General features: G+C 35.5%; 1 protein-coding gene across 7 annotated transcripts in view; it reads right to left on the bottom strand.

Annotated features, from left to right (window-relative positions):
* Window positions 1–19,435, bottom strand: part of SCAF8 (SR-related CTD associated factor 8) — a 198,071-nt gene that overhangs the window by 124,065 nt on the left and 54,571 nt on the right. For 6 of the 7 annotated variants that reach the window (XR_007152313.1, XM_047859614.1, XM_047859611.1 and 3 more), the window contains 8 exons: window positions 18,825–18,955; window positions 15,810–15,986; window positions 14,649–14,728; window positions 12,797–12,914; window positions 5,721–5,852; window positions 5,340–5,452; window positions 3,712–3,905; window positions 259–359 (listed from right to left, as the gene is read on the bottom strand). Coding sequence is in view for 6 of the 7 variants with exons in the window: in XM_047859614.1 (XP_047715570.1) it covers window positions 259–359; window positions 3,712–3,905; window positions 5,340–5,452; window positions 5,721–5,852; window positions 12,797–12,914; window positions 14,649–14,728; window positions 15,810–15,986; window positions 18,825–18,955 (1,046 nt within the window). In the remaining variant the exon portion in view is untranslated. The remainder of the gene's footprint in view (window positions 1–258; window positions 360–3,711; window positions 3,906–5,339; window positions 5,453–5,720; window positions 5,853–12,796; window positions 12,915–14,648; window positions 14,729–15,809; window positions 15,987–18,824; window positions 18,956–19,435) is intronic. The other variant, XM_047859612.1, reaches the window with a different exon arrangement.

The following is a 19,435-nucleotide window of genomic DNA, read 5'->3' as shown; positions in this document are numbered from 1 at the left end:
CATCTGATGACTTTAGGAACCAAGTGCTATACTGCTATAAAACCCCTAAGAATATTTTGTTAGAATTCCACTACGTAGGCAAAATTAATTGAGGTAAACAAAGCAGCAGAAATAAACACGAAATGATTAAAGTCAAATAATCTTTGTAAAGATGTGCAATATTAAAAAGGACACTACTGGGCTAATTACGAACCAAAGTGAGTCTTTGTATGGGTGAAAATCCTCTATATAAACTATTGTGTAAGAAGTGATACTTACATTAATGGATTCAATCTGTCCAAACTCTTCAAACAGATTGGTTAAATCTTGCTGGGTTGCCTTCTTATCCACCTGACCAACCCATAAAGTAGTACTACATACTGTCAAGACATAAAAGAGACAAACGTTCTAAATCACACAGACACAGTTACTTCTTGCAAGCAGCTGAGGAAAAAGCACTAAGAACAATAATTTAAGATGCATATTTAAAACTTAAGTGACATTTTTATCTGCTACACTTAAAATGAACTAAAATCCCAGGTATCCATTCACATCTATTATGAATCAACCTCTTGTGTGTTACCTGTTCTCAAGCTTGGCTGTACACTTAAATCACCTGTGGATACCTGGGTTTCACTCTAAAAGATGGGGCGTGACAGATGGGTATTGGGAGTTTTAAAATTCTGTAGGTAATTCTAATGTGCAACAAAGTCACAAAAACACTTCACTGCAATCCTAGCTGTGTACCTTTAATCTTTCTCTGCTGGAATGATTAAGTGGATGTTTCTTTCTAATCAACAGCTGAATTTGAAGATGGCACCTTATCCTTAAGGAAATAATTTGCATGGAGATATAAAAGGGAAAAGGCTGAATTAGAACCTGTTATCATGAAAAACTTAAAAGATACTTTATGGGAAACCACTTCCCTTTAAGAAACAAAGCTACACATGAGACATCTTACCTACTTTAAGCTGTACGGTTCACGCGTCCATGAACATTTTCTTTTCCTGAAGACACTTACTTGTAAAACGTTAACAACAGCTGATGTGTTTGTGGAGTTTCAATAAATTTAGATTAAACCAATGTCATTTTTAAACACGAAGTTTCCAGCTTTTTGATGCTTTTTTTATCTATTACAGGGCAGGCCTACAGCAGGTTTTACTCTATAGCTAATTTCAGTGCCGCCCTAAGACGTGACCATTGCAAGATCTCTACTGAACGAAGGTTTTCAACCAGGTCTCTTTATTACAGTTTATTCGAACTCAAATGTTCTCCAGACCAATGTTAGCTTTAGGAATCGTTCAGCTAACGGACTCCCTGGTAGCATTCTTTCCCTCACATACTCTCACCCTATACACACATAATATTCAATAAAAGTCTCCAGGAGCAATATGTTAGTTTTATTCTATTTCTGTAACAAAATATCACAAGCTTAGTAGCTTAAAACACAAAAATGTATTCCCTTACAGTTCTGGCAGTCTAAAATGCGTCAACAAGCCTGCATTCTTTCTGAAGACTCTAGGGAAGAATTTGCTAGCTTCTACAAGCTGTCTGCATTCCTTGGCTCAATGACTCCAACTTCCATCGTCAAAGCCAACAGTTGAGCATTCACCTATCTTCATCTTTCTCCTTCCCTCTTCACATCACCTTTTCTGACTCTCTTATTTCCTTCCTAAAAGGACCCCTGGATTACACAGAAGGGTCCTTCTGGATAACCTGAGTTAATCTTCTTACCCCAAGATCCTGATTAATCAGATCTACAAAGTCCCTTTTACCACGTGGATCTGGATCTGGATGTGAGTATCTTTGGAGGACCATTTTTCAACCTACCACAAACCCTCAGGAAATTTCTGGACCTCTTTCACTGAAGAGTTCCCACCTCTTCATTATTCTGTCTACCACATCACAGCTGCTTTAACTTAATCTCCCTGACATATTTTCCATGTTTCCTCTGTTTCAAGGTAGTCTCTCTACAAATTTTTCCCACAGACAACTTTTTTTTTTTTTTAAATCCAAAAAGCAATAATCAATCTCCCTCATCCCAGGAGGAGAGGACATAGATTCCTAGAACATTACTGCTTGTTGATGTTTCATATCCACTGAACTAGTCACAAATACGCTTGTGTTCTAAGAATCAATGGTAGAGAAATACTATCTTAAGTGTTTAAAATGTGCTGGGCCACATGAAATTGAGATTGCTTCAGGGTAAGGAGAGTTTTCAGGTAAAAAAAAATGAGGGACATATTTTTCACTGTATTTTCTTTCCTTTTTTTTTTTTTTTTTTTTAAATGTTTATTTTTGAGAGACAGAGAAAGAGAGAGAGCAGGGGAGGGGCAGAGAGAGGGAGACACAGAATCCGAAGCAGGCTCTAGGCTCTGAGCTGTCAACACAGAACCCGACGCGGGGCTCGAACTGTCAAACTGTGAGATCATGACCTGAGCTGGAGTCGGAGCCTTAACCGACTGAGCCACCCAGGTGCCCCTACTTTTCACTGTGTTTTCTTATGTACTTTCTGAATCTTCTTACTGTGTTTTACCCATAAAAACAAACAAACAAACAAACAAACAAACAAACAAACAAAAAACCCCCATCATAATAGAAAATAAACTCCATGGTCACTAACTATGTAAATGGTAGCAGCTGTAATATGACAGGTAAAGTGAGGAACTAAATGAAAGAGACTGAATGTAAAAGCCCTATCCTAAAACTGGTGATTCTGAATGTCCTAACAGTAATCACAGGAGGAGGCACAACAGAGATTTTATGGTCACACCTTTGATGGTATTTCTTTATCAGACAGCACTAAAATGTTTGAATTTGGTTTCTCACCCTGAAGTGACAAACAGAAACTTTTAGAGTTAGGAATATCGACATGATTAAATTAATACCTACTTTTGTAATCATGTAAGATTCTGGCAAGATCAGCTTGCTCAAACTGCCAGAACTTAGTAAGATGGATGCTGCCTTTAATTATAAGCCTAGATTTCCAGGATGCTCCGGGATAAGTTATACCAATTATTTACCTCATGGCAAAGAATTTATTTGGAAACCTCGAGAAACCAGACAACCAGATAAGTGTTCAGCTGATTCTCTGATGTTAAGAGAATGATAATTTATTCCATTTCATGTACTTTGCCCCTCTGCAGTCTGTTTGTTCACCTTAGAAATCACAACTCACTAGGAATCTTCAGGAAGAATCTGGCACTAATTACTACTCATATGCCCACCAAGTGAACTCTCCCACAAACTCTCACAATCACCAAATTTGTTATAATTATACATTACAGATTAATACGTAAAGGAGGGAAAGTTTGTACAATGGGAATCTCTCCCTCAGAGCTGATCCAGTAAGTTTATAATTAGCAGTAAAATTTACATGATTCTTTCAATAATTACTCCCCAAACCTGGTGGTCATACTTGGTTACAACACTATGAATAGAAATCAGTGTCCAAGTAATAGACAGTAGGCCGAATCCACTTTATATACCATTAAAGTTCTAAATTTTCTAACTTGCGTTAAAAAAAAAAAAAATGAATTCTCAGTGATATGTTTCAGTAGAACCTGCTCTTCCTTTTCTTTCCTACTCTCTCATGTTACAAAAACCAAGGATAAAATTATTCATTTACCAAACGACTCTGGTTTCTTAGTCTAAAAATACAGTTAACTTTAGCAGTTGATTATTTTCTTAATATTTGTTGAAACCAAAGCTTTGTAAAAGCATGTCACTTACCACTTAATGTTTTAGATCTAATTGGAGGTAATCCCTTCTTCTGTCGTTCTTTCTCCCTTTCTCTTGCTCTCCTTTCACTTGAGTATGAACGTGATGATTTCCTCTTTCTTTCTCTTGAGCGTGAGCGTGATCGCTTTCTGTGTTTACGCTTTCGAGAACCAGATCGCGACCGAGACCTTCGTTTCCTTGGCGATCTACCAAAAAAAAAATCTTATTTTACTTCTAATGACAGTATTATTCTTCTATCAAATTTCTCACTTCTAGGTAAGAACAAAATACACACACACACAAGGATGTCTTATATTTAGCTACCTCTTAAAAAAATGTTTAAGTATAGTGAAGTAAACAGGCATTTTCTCAAATCTATGTACTGCTCAGGCTCACACTAGTAATAGATGTTTGCTTGCAATGATTCTAACTGAGACCGGGAAGAAGAGAATGAGACTCCACTAAGGGCCTTACTTTCCTTAGTCTCTTCCAACTCATTTTTCAAACAAAAGTTAAGAATAGGGATAAAAGTCTGAAGAAATAAAAAGATTCCTTACGTGAGTAAGATGTTACACTTTTAAAATGAGAGAAGAGAGAATGTTTCCAACAGACCATTAGCTATTAAAGAATTCTGCTTTTAAGTTTTTCACTTCTCAAATTTCAAGGTGCTTGACTTTAGAATATAAGGTGATACGGAAACACTGTTTCTTTTTTTCCTATCAACCATAGCCACTGCACTGCTTCAACATGCTTAATAAGGAGATATTATTAAGACAAAGTATCTGCTAAGATTTCAGCTCTAACACTGTCATTGCTTTAGCAAGATTATTCAATGACTGAGATGGGTCTAGAGAAGGGTGAACTGACAGGTTCTCGTTTATAAGAGGTAAATACAAATAACTTCTTGAAACATATAAGAAATGACTGAAAAAGTTGTCAGATACTGCCCCTCTTCCAGCATATATTGTTCAGATTCTCAGGGGTATTAATGTGCAAAAAATAGGGTATATTATATTGGAAACTAATGACTTTAAGTTTTAAGACAGTATGCAGTAAAAACAATGTTTATGTACATGAGAATTAACAGGTTAAGGAATCTTCAACTCAAATCTGAATAAGCATGTACATTAATGAGTCTCAGCTATGTTGAAAAGCCCACAAAAGAAACTCACAAAGAAAAATTATATATTTTACAATTTGATACTATGTTTAATGTTTACAAAGATAATTCTTATAGCTTTATTTTTATGATCATTTTTGGTATTATAAGATGAAACAAAATATAAGGATTATAATGGAATTTCTAATACTGTTCCTCTATAGTTTGATTTAACAGTTTTCAGAGGCAATAATATCCTAAGCTGGGTGTCATCATAATATTACTAACTAAAATCAGGTATAATCCAAAATCCCATTCTTATGATATGGCTGCAATTAATGTATATTATTCAAATAAATGGCAACAGATATATCTGATTAAAAAGAGAAAAAAGTATTTTTCTGTTTTTGATACTCTACTCCTTTCTGAGAGACTATAAGATGTCACTCTAAGAAATACATTTCCTTTACTATTGATACAAGGAAACAGAGCCAACTTTTAAAAGTTCACACACAGCTATTCTTAAGTATTATTGTAGAACCTTGAACGAGATCGTGAATGTGTTCTTGATCTTGAGCGAACAGCCACTTTTTTTGCTTCTTGTTCGAAGATCTCCTCTTCCACTCCATCTTGCCCTTCATCTATATCCATGTCCTTGAAAGTCAAAAGAAGGGCAAACAAAATGTCTGATTGAAATTTCAGTATATATTGACAATTCTGCCTTACAAAATATTCACCATAGTAGCATCAATGCCTAATAGTAAAATGGTTAGTGTGGAGCTTAAGTGTGAGGAAAAAATACTTAGGACAGTACCATTATTTTACATAAAAATATTTTACATACGATAAAAATTATTACATTTTATATTTTTCTCTAAGTAATTAAAAAATTTTTTGACCCAGAGAAATGTTTACTTTTTACCTGTTGCTGAATATCTATAGAATCATCCAAATTTGCTTCAGGTTCGAGGAAATGCTGTTGACTGCTCCCTTGTGATGGTGATGCTGAATGTTCTGATCCAAATGTTCCTTCCTGACTATCCTGAGGGGTTGCCTGTTGAGAATGGATACAAACACACAAACATTAGGAAAGTATGCATATTATTACAAAAGAATTTAGACATGCAAATATCACAATTAAAGTTTTAAAAAGGAGCCCAACACATATAGAAATCCCATGTTAATAAACCTAAAATTACAGTTTTGTAGAAATCCAAGTTTACATAAGAGCATGGGACATCTCCGTAAATGAGTGAAAAGAATATATTAGAATGGAATGGTAAGAGCAAGTAGGTGTTCAAATTTTTAACCTGTGGAAAAATATAAACATTATACTTTCAAAAATAAAGGGATTATATCATGAATGATATATAATGCCACTAAGTTAAATGAATCCAGAATTTCAATGGCAATTAGCATTTTTATAAAATGCTATAAGTTAAAATGCTGTAATACTTTTAATATTAAAATATTGTATATTAAGGAACAAAGTCATATATTACATGTATAAAGGAAAAGCAAAGCTCAAATACCATTATCAAATTAACTGATCTCGTAAAACAGTTCCTAACTTGGGCCTTCCTCAACCTCCATCTCTAGAAATTTGCAAAATAATATTAAGAATTACTCTGATATATAAAACATTTCTGAAACTAACAAAAGTTAGGCAATGAAGACTAATTAAAGGAACACTTTAATTTGAACACTTCTTACCCCCCTTTTTTTTGCTGGGACTAGATTTACAGCAACATGATATAGCGACACTGCTTATGTGATATTTATTAGTATGAACCTGATTCAGCAATTACATATACTATGGTGTTAACCAAATATGAGGAAACTAATTATGAAAACGTCTCCCTACATACACTTTCCTAAAACATCTTCACAGGTGTTGAAGATCAGTAAAAACAGTTCCTGGCAGTACACAAGCTGGGAGTTACTGTAATAATTAACAGAGAAGAGCAACTCAAAAAGTCTGTTCCCTTGCTACAGACTCTGTGATTGTGAACAAGTTACTTGAACTGTGAACTTCAGTCCCATCTGTAAGAGGAATACCAGCATAGTGACTACGTTATAAATTTCAAAGTTGCTCACAGACTAGATCTTAACCATTCCTACCACAAAAAGAAATGACCGTTTTATGACATGATAGAGGTGTCAGCTAATTGGGATACATAAATCTATCAAATCATGATGTTGTAGACCTTAAACTTACATAGTTATATGTCAATTATATCTTAATATTTTTTATGTTTATTTATTTTTGAGAGAAAGAGAGACAGAGCATGAGCAGGGGAGGAGCAGAGAGAGAGAGGGAGACACAGAATCCAAAGCAGGCTCCAGGCTGAGCTGTGAGCACAGAGCCTGATGCAGGGCTTAAACCCACGAAACGCGAGATCTTGACCTGAGCTGAATTGAAGTCAGATGCTTAACTGAGTGAGCCAACCAGGCACACCCTGAGTAACGGTTAAGGGGGAAAAAAAAAAAATCTTACTCTAATGACATTTAATCTGAAAGAAAAAAAAAAACATAAAAATTAAGAGCCAAAAAGAGCATTTAAAGAACCGTTTCAAGTCTCTTATTTTACGAAGAACAGGTTCTATAAGAATAACTAACATTTTCAAGATTGAGAAATAAAGCTGAAGTTGGAATTAGAAGACTTCTGTGAAACACCTACCACATACCACAGTACTGGCCAAAATGTCAGTAAGCAAGCATATTCTTCCAGAACAAATCAAACAAAAACCTTTTAAGCACAGTCCTGGCTTAGGTCTTTACAACAGTATACTAACAATAGAATTTTTAACACAGCAAGGAATAATCAATTCCATCCTGAGTCTCATATTCGGTCCTGATTCAGTACGCATATTTTCTTCACATCAGATTTTTCTTACTTCTCCATTTATCTTAAGCTTTGTATCCACCCACCCTTGTTTTTCACCCTATTTTTCTATTTAATGCTTAATTCTTGGTATAACCACCAAGATCCACCACAACTAATTTTAGTTTCTGGGTTGCTTTTTTGAGTTTTACCCATTTGGAAAGACTGTGATTTCATGAACTTTATTCTTTCTTAAAGGTCTTGTGAAGAATGAAGAGAAAATTTACATTAAAAATTCAACTAAAATTCATCCTATTATCTTGCAATTAGCAGCATTAAGTCCACTAGATCCTTTTTTATATCTAAAATATATTTTGGGATCTTAGAGGTCTTATATTCCTATATATATTGAAACATTTTGCTATTTCATCATCCTAACAATTATTCTAATTCATCAATTGTTCCCAATTATTTCAAGAAAGACTAAAATAGGGGCACCTAGGTGGCTCAGTCAGTTAAGTATCTGACTCTTGATTTCGGCTCAACTCATGATCTCACGGTCATGAGATCGACCATGCAGGGCATGGATCCTGCTGAAGATTCTCTCTGCCCTTCGTCCACTCATGCTCTCTCTCACTCTCTCTCTCTCTCTCTCAAAAAAAAAAAAAAAAAAAAAAAAAAAAAAAAAAAAACACAACTAAAATAATACACACAAGCAAAAGCAAATTAACTGTCAAGAAGGGTAATTTAACAGTGCAATAAAATCATCATCATCCAGTTTTACTGCGTTACTAAAAATACTGTATATTTCAAGGTATAAATAAAAACGGAGACACTATCTCTGTAGTCTGCTTTTAAGCTCTCCTTGGAACACGGTTGAATATTTAGATTTTTCCATTTCTGTACATAATGGCAAAGAGAAGAAAAGTGATAGAGGAACACAGTTCATAATTATTACACAAAATAAAGATGAACACAAAGAAAGAGCAGCATTCTAGACTCCAATGATGATGGTGAAATTTAGTATCTAAGTGAAATAGGAGACTATGAGTTTTCAGACGACCACATCCTAAATGTACTTCTCAAACTCCAAAACTAATGGCAGAAAAATTGTCTCTAAGAACAAAACTAGGGTCTTTTCATCTACTTAGTCACATAACTAGAAGAACTTTATCTTGCACCATTGTGCAACAAGCACCTGGACTGTTCTATTTTGCTAAAAGAACGTGTGACATTTTTTCAGGTGTATTTATCTTGAGAGAGACAGAGCAGGGGAGGGGTGAAGAGAGAGAGAGGGAGGGAGAGACAGAATTCCAAGCAGGCTCCTTGATGTCAGTGCAGAACCTGCAGTGGGGCTCAATCCCACAAACCTGAGATCATGACCTCAGCAGAAATCAAGAGTAGGATGCTTAACCTAGTCACCCAGGTGCCCCAAGAACATGAGACATTTGAATTTAATTGGTAGCATTTCAATTACATATATTAAAATTGCTCATGAAGTTTTCTTCCCTATCTCTTTTAGCCTCACTTCTGTAAATTATCTGTAAGATGATGCCAAGTTTATTTAAAAAGGATCCATTGGACCCAGGTGGCAAATGACTGTTTTTCTGATATACTGGTATACATCTTTAGTATACGTCCTGGTATACATCTCAACTTTCTTCAATGAGGTCCTCATGTAAAGCATCAATACTAAAAAAATAGAAGAGGATTAATGGCAGCTAGTAGAGACTTTTTTCAAGATTGGATTAACACTCATTAAAGGTCACATTTTGAGGGATGCCTGGATGGCTCCATGGGTTAAGCGTCCAACTGCTGATTTCGACTCAAGTTATGATCTCATGGTTTGTGGAATCGAGCCCTGTGTTGATCAGCTGTCAGTGTGGAACGTGCTTGGGATTCTCTCCTTTCTGTCTGTCCCTCCCCTCACTTTTGCAGACACTCTCTCTCTAGATAAACATTAAAAATAAATAAAAATAAAAACTTAAGTGTCACATTTTAGTCAGTTATAGATCCCCATTCCTCCACTTTTTTCTGTATCAGTGACAGGAAAAGACTTCATCAAAGGCTTTACTGAAATCCCCATATGCTATGCTATAATCCTACAACCTCAGGACCATGAAATGCAATTTATGTGAGCCAAGACATCAACTCCAGGCTCTTAATACTATCACCCATCTTAGGTTTCATCATGTTCAATTTACTTTGTCCATATATTCTCCTATATAAAAAATTACTGAATCCAAGTAAGTTACATAATGACAGCTCTTAATTGAATCTTCCTTAATTGTTTTATTCCTAACATTCTTCTAAAAGCCCTTTTTGTTAGTCATACTATTTTCATTGTCAGCATTTCATTTTGAGCTATAGCTGTCCTGACATCTTTTGAATATCCTGATAAAACAATTACCAATATCATGATCTACAACTTACTCAAGACAACAGCAATCATTCCCTTTCTGACATGACTATCACTCCCTTCACAATTTGGTCACTCCCTGGAAGGGCTCTGTTTTCAGTGGTTTTCTCTTGTTAGGGACACAAGATCTCAACCTACATGCAGGTGTGGTCAGGGCTGCAATGAATGGGGTGGCACCAGCAATCCTATTCTTTTCTCTGAGACATAAAAACTTTTAGGCCGCCAAAATGAGCTCACTGGTGAACAAAATGCTTCCTTTTTCTGCACATGTCACCCTATCTTAAACACACTAAGGCAACTGGTTTGCCAATTACACACTTTATTAAATTGAATGGTTACTCTGTTGATACACTTTCTGATTCTAAATTTGCCATAGGTTTTGAACATTATCCACCTGATGTATTAGAAAAGTTGCTTTTATTCCACGACTCCCTTTCTTTAACACTCATTTTTGAACAACAGAAGCTTTTAAGAACATCTACTTCTTTCAAAAGGATCTTATTACTGGGATGCCTGGGTGGCTCAGTTGGTTGAGTGTTGGACTTCAGGCTCAGGTCATGTTCTTGTGGTTTTTGAGTTCGAGCCCTGCATCAGGCTCTGTACTGACAGCTCAGAGCCTGGAGCCTGCTTTGGATTCTGTGTCTCCCTCTCTCTGCCCCTGCCCTGTTCGTGCTCTCTCTCCCCCCAAAATAAACAAACATTAAAAAAAAATTTAAAAAAAGGATATTACTGTATCCTTTAAAACTGTGGAGGAAAACAAATAAATTGTGGAGATAATGTATAGGATAATTAACTAAGAGACCAGAGTTCTGTTTTTCTTTAGTTGGTAAGATTCTTCAAACAGAATAGCCCTCTCTCAAGTTTCTAGTAATTTTCACTTCAATAATGTGGGTGCTAATTTTAAAAGTACTACCTTCATTTTACTGCTTCTGTTAAACCTTCTAAAATGAAACTAGATCTAAGACAATCAAAACCGTCACATTTATAGCCGGACAAATCTGTTGTTTGGATAAACTTTTCCTTCACTATTATCCCGTCTCTTTGACAGCTCTGTGATTTTTTATTATATCACTGACAACCTGTTTTTTTCCATTGATTTACAACTTGTGCTTTTCTTTAAACAACATCCAAATGTTCTGCATTGTACTCTACCTTTAAGTCTCTGAATGCTCAGGCAGACCTATCTGCCTGACATAAAATACTGCAGAATTCCATTCTCATAACTCCAGGTGTAAGTTCCAACCTAGCAAATACCATTAATGTCCATTTTATGTTTACTGTTTGCATGAAAAAGATAAGTTCAGATCCCAGCAGTGTCTCAAATGTCTGCCATACCTTTAATCTAAAATAACTCTTCCCTTTGGGGCACCTGGTGGTTTAGTCAGTTAAGCATCCAACTTGGGCTCAGGTCATGATCTCACAGTTCACGGGTTCGAGCCCTGCGTTGAGCACTGTGCTGACACCTCAGAGCCTGGAGCCTGCTTCAGATTCTGTGTCTTCCTCTCTCTGCCCCTCCCCTGCTCGTGCTTAGTCTCCCTCTCAAAAATATATAAACATTAAAAAAAATTTTTTTTTAAGTAACTCTTCTGTCTTATTTCTACTGTCCTTCACTTGCACCTCTACCATCACAGGAACTAGAATTCTTCCCTGTGTTCATACAGATGTATGTGGTCCATTAGAGAAGAGACTACTTGAGGTCAGATGCTTTTTTGTTCATCTCGTATATATCATTTGTCTAACAACGTATCACTCGTCTTTTAAAAATGTTTATACTATTATTTTAGTGCCAAAAAGTTTTAATTTTTTTTTAATGTTTGTTTATTTCTGAGACAGAGACAGAGCATGAGTGGGGGAGGGGCAGAGAGAGAAGGAGGCACAGAGTCTGAAGCGGGCTCCAGGCTCGGAGCAGTCAGCACAGAGCCCGACGCGGGGCTCGAACTCACGGACCGCGAGATCATGACCTGAGCCGAAGTTGGTCATTCAACCGACTGAGCTACCCAGGCGCCCCCGAAACGTTTAGCTACTAGGAAAAAGTGTGATTGGGTGGGGGGGGGGAGATTTGAAAACAGTCTTATTTAAACAGTTTATATCTGTATTTCTCATATAGAGCAAAAATAGGCTTTGTAATGGATTAACCCTGCCTTTGCCACTTTATCAATTCTAAGATATGATTCTTCTTCATATATTATCCCTGTAATTTATAGGATTCTTGTAACTCCATGGGATGTTGTACTTTTGAAGTGATTAAAAATTCTTAGCCATACATAAAATAATGATGCATCTTAGGACTAATGATATATGATATCAGCTGTATATTTTTGCAATGGATGTTTCATTTCACTAAGGTACAACCTTCTGTAATGTACAATGGGCATCAAAAATCTATCTCACAGCATTAAATGTTATCATGCCTCACAAACCTCCTGCCACACGATAATAGCCTAATTTTTAAAAAATAGCAATCTATTTTGCCATCATCACCATCAACAGAAGCAAAATCATCATGACCTTGTTTGATTGGGAATTGAGCGGAGAGGAAAGCACGTGAAGTTTCAAGTTGTAATATGAGAACACCACCTCGAGTGTACCGAGCACATGCATATATCCAGAACACATTCTGGTAACAAAAAATATAAAGGTTCTGAAAAGGCTGATCTTGTAATAAAGTTGAAGAAAAACCACCATCCTTGAGAAACAACATTTTACAGAACACAGGCAGCAATAACTCTAAAGACCACAAGATGGAGTTATAAACCTTTTGAGGCTGTTGCTGTTCCAGGAGCTGCTGTCTGAGATGTTCAAGGTTTTGCTGCTGTAGTTGTTCTGCTATCTGATGAAAAATTGAATTGTTCACAGATTCTGAAACATGAGAACTAGAAGAAAAAAATAAATGGAAATACATTTTAAAACCCAGTAAAGATAATATGAAAATAAGTGAATATTCAACTCCCCAATGCCAATTAAATGAAACGTACTTTACTACAACGTTTACTTTTGAAATATTAAGAGAAAATGGAATACCTCAGAACATTAATATGTTAAAATAGAAAGATCCTCTCCAATAGTCTTTCAATAGATGGATAACATGTTAAAGATACTCTGATGGAAGATCTGTTATTATGGTCTCAAGCTATTAAATGCATATAAATTAGTATTTTTTACATTAGAGCATTTTAAGAAAATCTCAATGAAAACACATGAAAACAGTTAAATGTATTTAAACATTGTCACTTTAACTCCTTCTCTATAAGATAGCGGGAGAAACGGTCTATCAATCAGTACATGTGAAATCTACAATTGTAATTGACCATAAACTTTATAAAACTAATCTGCTTTCTTTAGAAAAGCATTCAAATTATTAGGTATGTTAACAGAAACAGTATTTAGGTAAGAGGAAATAATAATTTAACTATACTCTGGGAAATTCACACCTGGAATACACCTGGAATTCTGGGTGCCACAAGGTAAGACATGAACAAAAAAGAGGGCATCCCAAAAGGGGCAATCAGGATGGTGAGAAGTCTTGAAACAGTTGAAAAAAAGTGTACTTCATCTGGAGCAAATAAACCTAAGGGGAAGAATGATACCTAACTTCAAATATTGAAAGGCTATGTCTCAAAAGATAATGGAGCAAATTTGTTTCCTTGCTTCAGAATGCCAAACGGATCAGTGTGTGTTAAGTAAATCATACAAGACTCAGTAACAAGAAATTATTTAACTTCTCATCATATAAGGCATAAAAATGAAACATTACAAAACACCTTATCAGAACCATTAAAGGAGATTCTTACATTGTTCAGGAGACTGATCTAACATGATCTTAAATATTTCTCCTCTAACTTTATAATTCACAATCTAAAACATTAGTTTTTAATTTTTCAAGAATATCTTTACCAAAAGGATATATTTGTATTTTTATGTATATAAGTGTTTTTTAAAAATGTTATCCCAATATATAAAATTAATAACCTCTGCTTAAAACAAGATTCCCAGAGGTGTTCTCCCCATTCATCACCCCTCCTCCAAACCCCCAACTTCTACACCCCCACTCTCCAACATCCTCTTCCCCACTGGTCTTTTCTCAAACCCACAAGAACCTAGGGCTGCACAGAACTGTTTGAGAAAAACAAAAAACACTAAATAAAAATATACAATCCATATCTTTAAAAAAAACCGAAGTCCCTACAGTCCTAATCCTTACTCCTGCTTAGTCAGAAACACTCCCAGAATCTGACAGACTTCCTAGAAGTAGTCATTGACATTAGAAGCAAGCTTCTTTCCTATTATTTAAAATATTCTTACAACTGAATTAAATAACATAAAGCCTAATACAGAAAATATCACAACTAAATTTATCAACATCTATCAATTTCCCTGTAAAGAATTTTGATATATCCCAAATATTTGCAAAGATCTGAGAGTCCAAATAATAGAGGGAGGCAACAAGACAAAACCCTACCCACCATCTTTCTGTAGTGTGAGTGCTCAACAACCTGAAATTATATCCCAACTTATTCACAGTACACTTGGTGGTTCAGGAGGCAATGTCCCATCCAATGTTTATAGTTTATAGTTATAGTTTATAGCTATAAAGAAAGAATTCTTACAGTTGAGAAGCTGAAATTTCCTTTTTGGGTTCTTCACTATGCTCAGAATCTTCCCCAAAATCAAACCTATCCATCAACTTCTAAGTGGTGGGGAGGCGGGGGGAGGAAAAAAAAAGAGAAAGACAAATTAAAAAGTGCTTCACATGAAAGTATGTTACTAATGCTATTCTGAACATCAATAACATCCCATTAATTTACCTGTACCATTTAATACAAAAATGTTTTATATAATCTTATGTTATGCTACAACAAAGCATTTAACTGCGTGGATCTTTATTTTAAAGTACTCTGACATACACTGCCTTATGTAACAAAACAAATCACCACACACGGAATAAATACTGATGCTTTATAAAAGACTGGGATTAAAATATTTAAGTGGCTTCCCAATGAGAATAAAGCTTGATTGAAAAACATCTGCAACTATAATCAATGGATCTATTCCTAGTACATTTCTCTTCTTAGGATGCTCTACTATCTTTTACATGACCGATTTAAAGGTTTTTTTATGTGGTTTAGCTATTTACTTTCAGACTAAGGTGCTAGCTAAAAAAGTCTAATAACAAAACAAATCAACATCTGTTTTCCTTAAAAAATACAGCAGCAGAAGCACAAATAATATGGGTAATACTTCCAAGGTATCTTAATAGTCCCATAATTAACAAGACTATTGAGGCTAACACAATAAATTACACATGAATGATTTTCAACTTTAAAACCACTATTCTTTATAGTCAGGCCTCAATTTATCATAATATTACAGCATATTGACAACTTGTAGAGAAGTGCTCCTTTGAATTTCCACATTTTGAACAATTATAATTTTAGCGAGTTAAAATTTTACAACATAGAACATGAAAATTAGCGTATTTGTAACATCCATAAAAGAAATTCAAAAATTCAGAAAATTATCATTTGCCTCAACGGTGAAAAAACAATTTTACCAACTAGTTAACTTCAGTTAAAAGAGAATATTCTAAATGTTTTAAGTGGAGTTCTTTCGGAAGCCTAAACTTTTTGTAAAATTCATAATGTCTTATACAGTCCAATGCATATTATAATAGTTCTATAATAAAACGTAGTCTACAGACTTAGAATCCACACGATAGCATATACAATTGAACACTTCATACAGAACAGATCCGATAACGTAATCTCTACCTTGTTGAAAGACACCCCCTGTTCTAAGGGGTTCAGGGTGTTGGCCGCTGCAGCTGCCGCCGTCAGCTGGGCCGTGAGAGCTTGCAACTGCACAACCAGCCCCGCATCCAGGGCCTGCAGGATAGAAGGCTGAGGCTTCTGCTGCTGGAGTTGTAAAGTTTGTATCAACTGCTGAAGCTGGAAGGGAAAAAAGGAAAAGTCATTACAAACACATGCTGAGTTTTATTTGTAAGAATACCCACCTAAAACTTTCAGTCAATAAAATTCTACATCCTACAGTCTTTGGAAAAATAAAAATTTATATGAACTCAAAACAACAATTAAAAAAAAAAAAAGATTTAAAAAAAATCCTTAATAGGTCTTCTGTGCTTCTGGGAAGTCTTGAACTTTAAGCCTAATAAAGTGGTCATATCATAACAGGTAAAGAACTCATCATACACAGACTGATTTTTTTTTCATTAAGCTTTTCATTCCTTCTTCAATAAACTCCTTCATCTCTGTAAAAGAACAAGTGACAATTGCTTCTGCTATCTTTCAGATTTATCATCAGATAACACATCTCCTGAAAGCAGAAAAAGTAAGAAATCTGTCCCCTGGAGCAGTCTCGAAGTAAGGAAATTAAAGGTGAATAGTGCCAACAACTATTGAAAGCAAATCCCTGTTCCCCCTATTCACTCATCCTTGGAAAAGCAGAAACAACAGTTAAGATCCTGAAGATATTTCATAGTTAGATAAACCCTACGTACATCTTACAAGTAATTAATACTTTCCTAATCAAGAACTAAACCTGGGTTAAATCTGAGAATTATCACTTCAAAATAGAAACAATGAATGTGTACTGTTTAAGTGAAGATCAATTTACAGTGGGAGAAGGTACAAAACCCTTCCAAGATGAAAGTAAGTAATTTCAGGCCTATCTAAAAACAGCAACATAAGAAACAATCTAGAGTCATCTGGCTATCAAATAAACAACTACTACAAGCTAGTAATGGGAGAGCAAAGAAAGTAATACAAAAATATATGACAGCTGAGTTACTGCTCCAGAACACACAGGACGGAGGGAGGGAGGGGGAAGGAGGATGAAAAGTAGGGAGAGGAGGAAGGGTGGGGCGGAGGCGGGGGGGGGGGGGGGAGTGAAGGGGGTTAATATCATATTTTCTGGTTTACACATCTCTTTTGACATCCCCATTTTTCCACACAGCACTGTTACTGTTTCAGTCAGGTTCAAAGCACCGCAGCATCCTACTTTTCCCTCTACTCAGACTTCATATTCTACCAATTACTGTGTCTTCTTAACTTTCTTTGTACTATTTCATCTGGAAATTCTTTGTACTATTTCTTCTGGAAAAATCACTTCTCCTGCCAAAATTATTTATTTTAATAGGTGTCTTTTAAATGAGAACATTTTCTTTATGAATTATTTTCAAAACATCATTATCACAAAATAAAATTAATAATTTGATAATTTTATCTAATACCCAATTCAGTTTCCCAATTCGTTTTTACACGTTTAAAACTCTAGAATAGTCCCTTTTTTCTGAGACTGTCCTTTTAGAGTCTACTACTCTATTTTCACATATTCATTACTTCCTTTCCTTTATCACTGTTACCACTACTTGCTATCTCTAGGCTTCTTTCCCCCCTCATCCATTAAAGTACCGTTCAGATCGTGTGACTTCAACATAAAAATCTGTGGCGATTCCACACTGCTAAGCCCTTTCTTTTTCAGCCCACCATTTCTGTCTTTTGAAACCCATGTCCCACATTTAGGTCTACCATTTCAGATTTGTCATCGTTAACTTCTATACACAGGCCATCTTATCCTCCAGACATCTCAACTCTAAAAGATCTTTTGTGTACCCAGCATTGTTATGCTCTATACACTCACTACTCACTCATTCTAAAAAATGTACTGACCATCTGCTACCTAAATACCGGAGATACATGAGTGAACGAAACAACAAAAAACTCCTCGTCCTTCTGTATGTATGTCCTTCATACATTCCAGTGGGAAGAGACAGAGAATGAACAAAATAAGTAAATTATACAATGTAATACAAGATAGATTATATAATGTAATAGAAAAGGGGCGCCTGGGTGGCTCAGTCAGTTAGGCATCCGGCTCTTGACTTCAGTTCAGGTCATGATCTCATGGTTTGTGGGATCGAGTCTCGTACTGCTCTCTGCACTGACAGTGTGGAGCCTGCCTGGGATTCTTTCTTTCCATGCCCACCCCCTGCTTGCACACACGCTCTCTCTCAAAATAAGTTAAAATAAACTTTAAAAAAAAAAAAAGAAAGAAAGAAGGCAGGCAGGTGATAGGAAAAAGAAGTATGGGGGTGCAAGAATGTGCCGTTAAGAATGTGCAGTTTTAAATCACTTTTTAAAGGACTTAGTGAGGTGACATTTAAACAAAAACTTACAGGTGGCTGAAATCTCATGAATATCTGGAAAAAGAGTTTGGGGGATTTTATTGCACAGATCATCATAAATTTGGTTTTTAAAGGACAGGTTAAAAAAAAAAAAAAGGAGATGCTAAGAATGAGCTATCTTCAAATCCTACCATGACTAGTTCCATTTCAAAGTCTCATTTCAAATGCCACTCCTCAAAAACCCCTTCTCTTGGCTACCCTCCCTAGTTCTGACCCCTTCTCCGAAACCTAGTCCCTCTAAAAATTCACTGTTTTAACTTATGTGTCACTATCTAAATAAAGTTTTATGCTTAAGAAAGACATCTTTCCCAAGACAGAAGACCTCCCTGTCTTGTCAGAGGAGTAACAATAGCATCTAATAATGTTTGGCAAAAACTAGGTGCTAAATCAATATTTTAGCGTAAAATGCATTTGTTTATAGAACAGCACATATAACGATGTTTTACTAAATTTAAAACAAAGGCAAGCTACCGAGTACTAGTGTGATCTCATTTTTACAGAATAAGAAAACACATATTATTTAGGTGGTACATTATGAAAATGAGCTCTAAATCACTGTTCATGTAACAAAAAAAATGCTCACCTGTTGGCCTTGAGGACTTTGTAAGATCTGAGCTACAGCGGCAAGTGTATCTGTATTTGTTATCTGAGATACCCATGGATCGGGCAGACCCTGGACAACATTGGCTGGAGTAACAGGTGTCACAGGCGTTCCTTTTAAAAAAAACATACCCACCCAAACAAATATGTAAAGTAAATAAATAAGACTTGGAAAGGTAGAGAGATTTGCTTTGTCACTTTTATAAAATATATACAAACTTAAATAAATGTTTTTATTTTATTGTATAATTACAGAATTAGGTAGGTTGAAAAAAAATACCAAAAGGATCTGTCCATACTTGTCCTCATTAACTAAGCTACTACTTTAAAGGAGCCTACAATGCTTAGAAGTCATTAAAAATCTTACTACAGAAGAAGATTCAATGACAGGAGGAAATATTCAAAATATAATTTTAAAAAATATAAAACAGTATGTATAATATAAAGCTATTTTTGTTTAAAATGGATGTATATGAGGACACCTTGATGGCTCAGTTAAAATGTCCAACTCTTGGTTTCAGCTCAGGTCACGATCTCATAGACCATATTGGGCTCTGTGCTGACAGCACAGAGCCTGCTTGAGATTCTCTCTCT

This window comes from Prionailurus viverrinus, chromosome B2 (assembly GCF_022837055.1).
Source record: "Prionailurus viverrinus isolate Anna chromosome B2, UM_Priviv_1.0, whole genome shotgun sequence".
NCBI lineage: Eukaryota > Metazoa > Chordata > Mammalia > Carnivora > Felidae > Prionailurus > Prionailurus viverrinus.
Note: the sequence above shows the minus strand (reverse complement) of the source record. Positions and strands in the feature narration are given on the sequence as shown.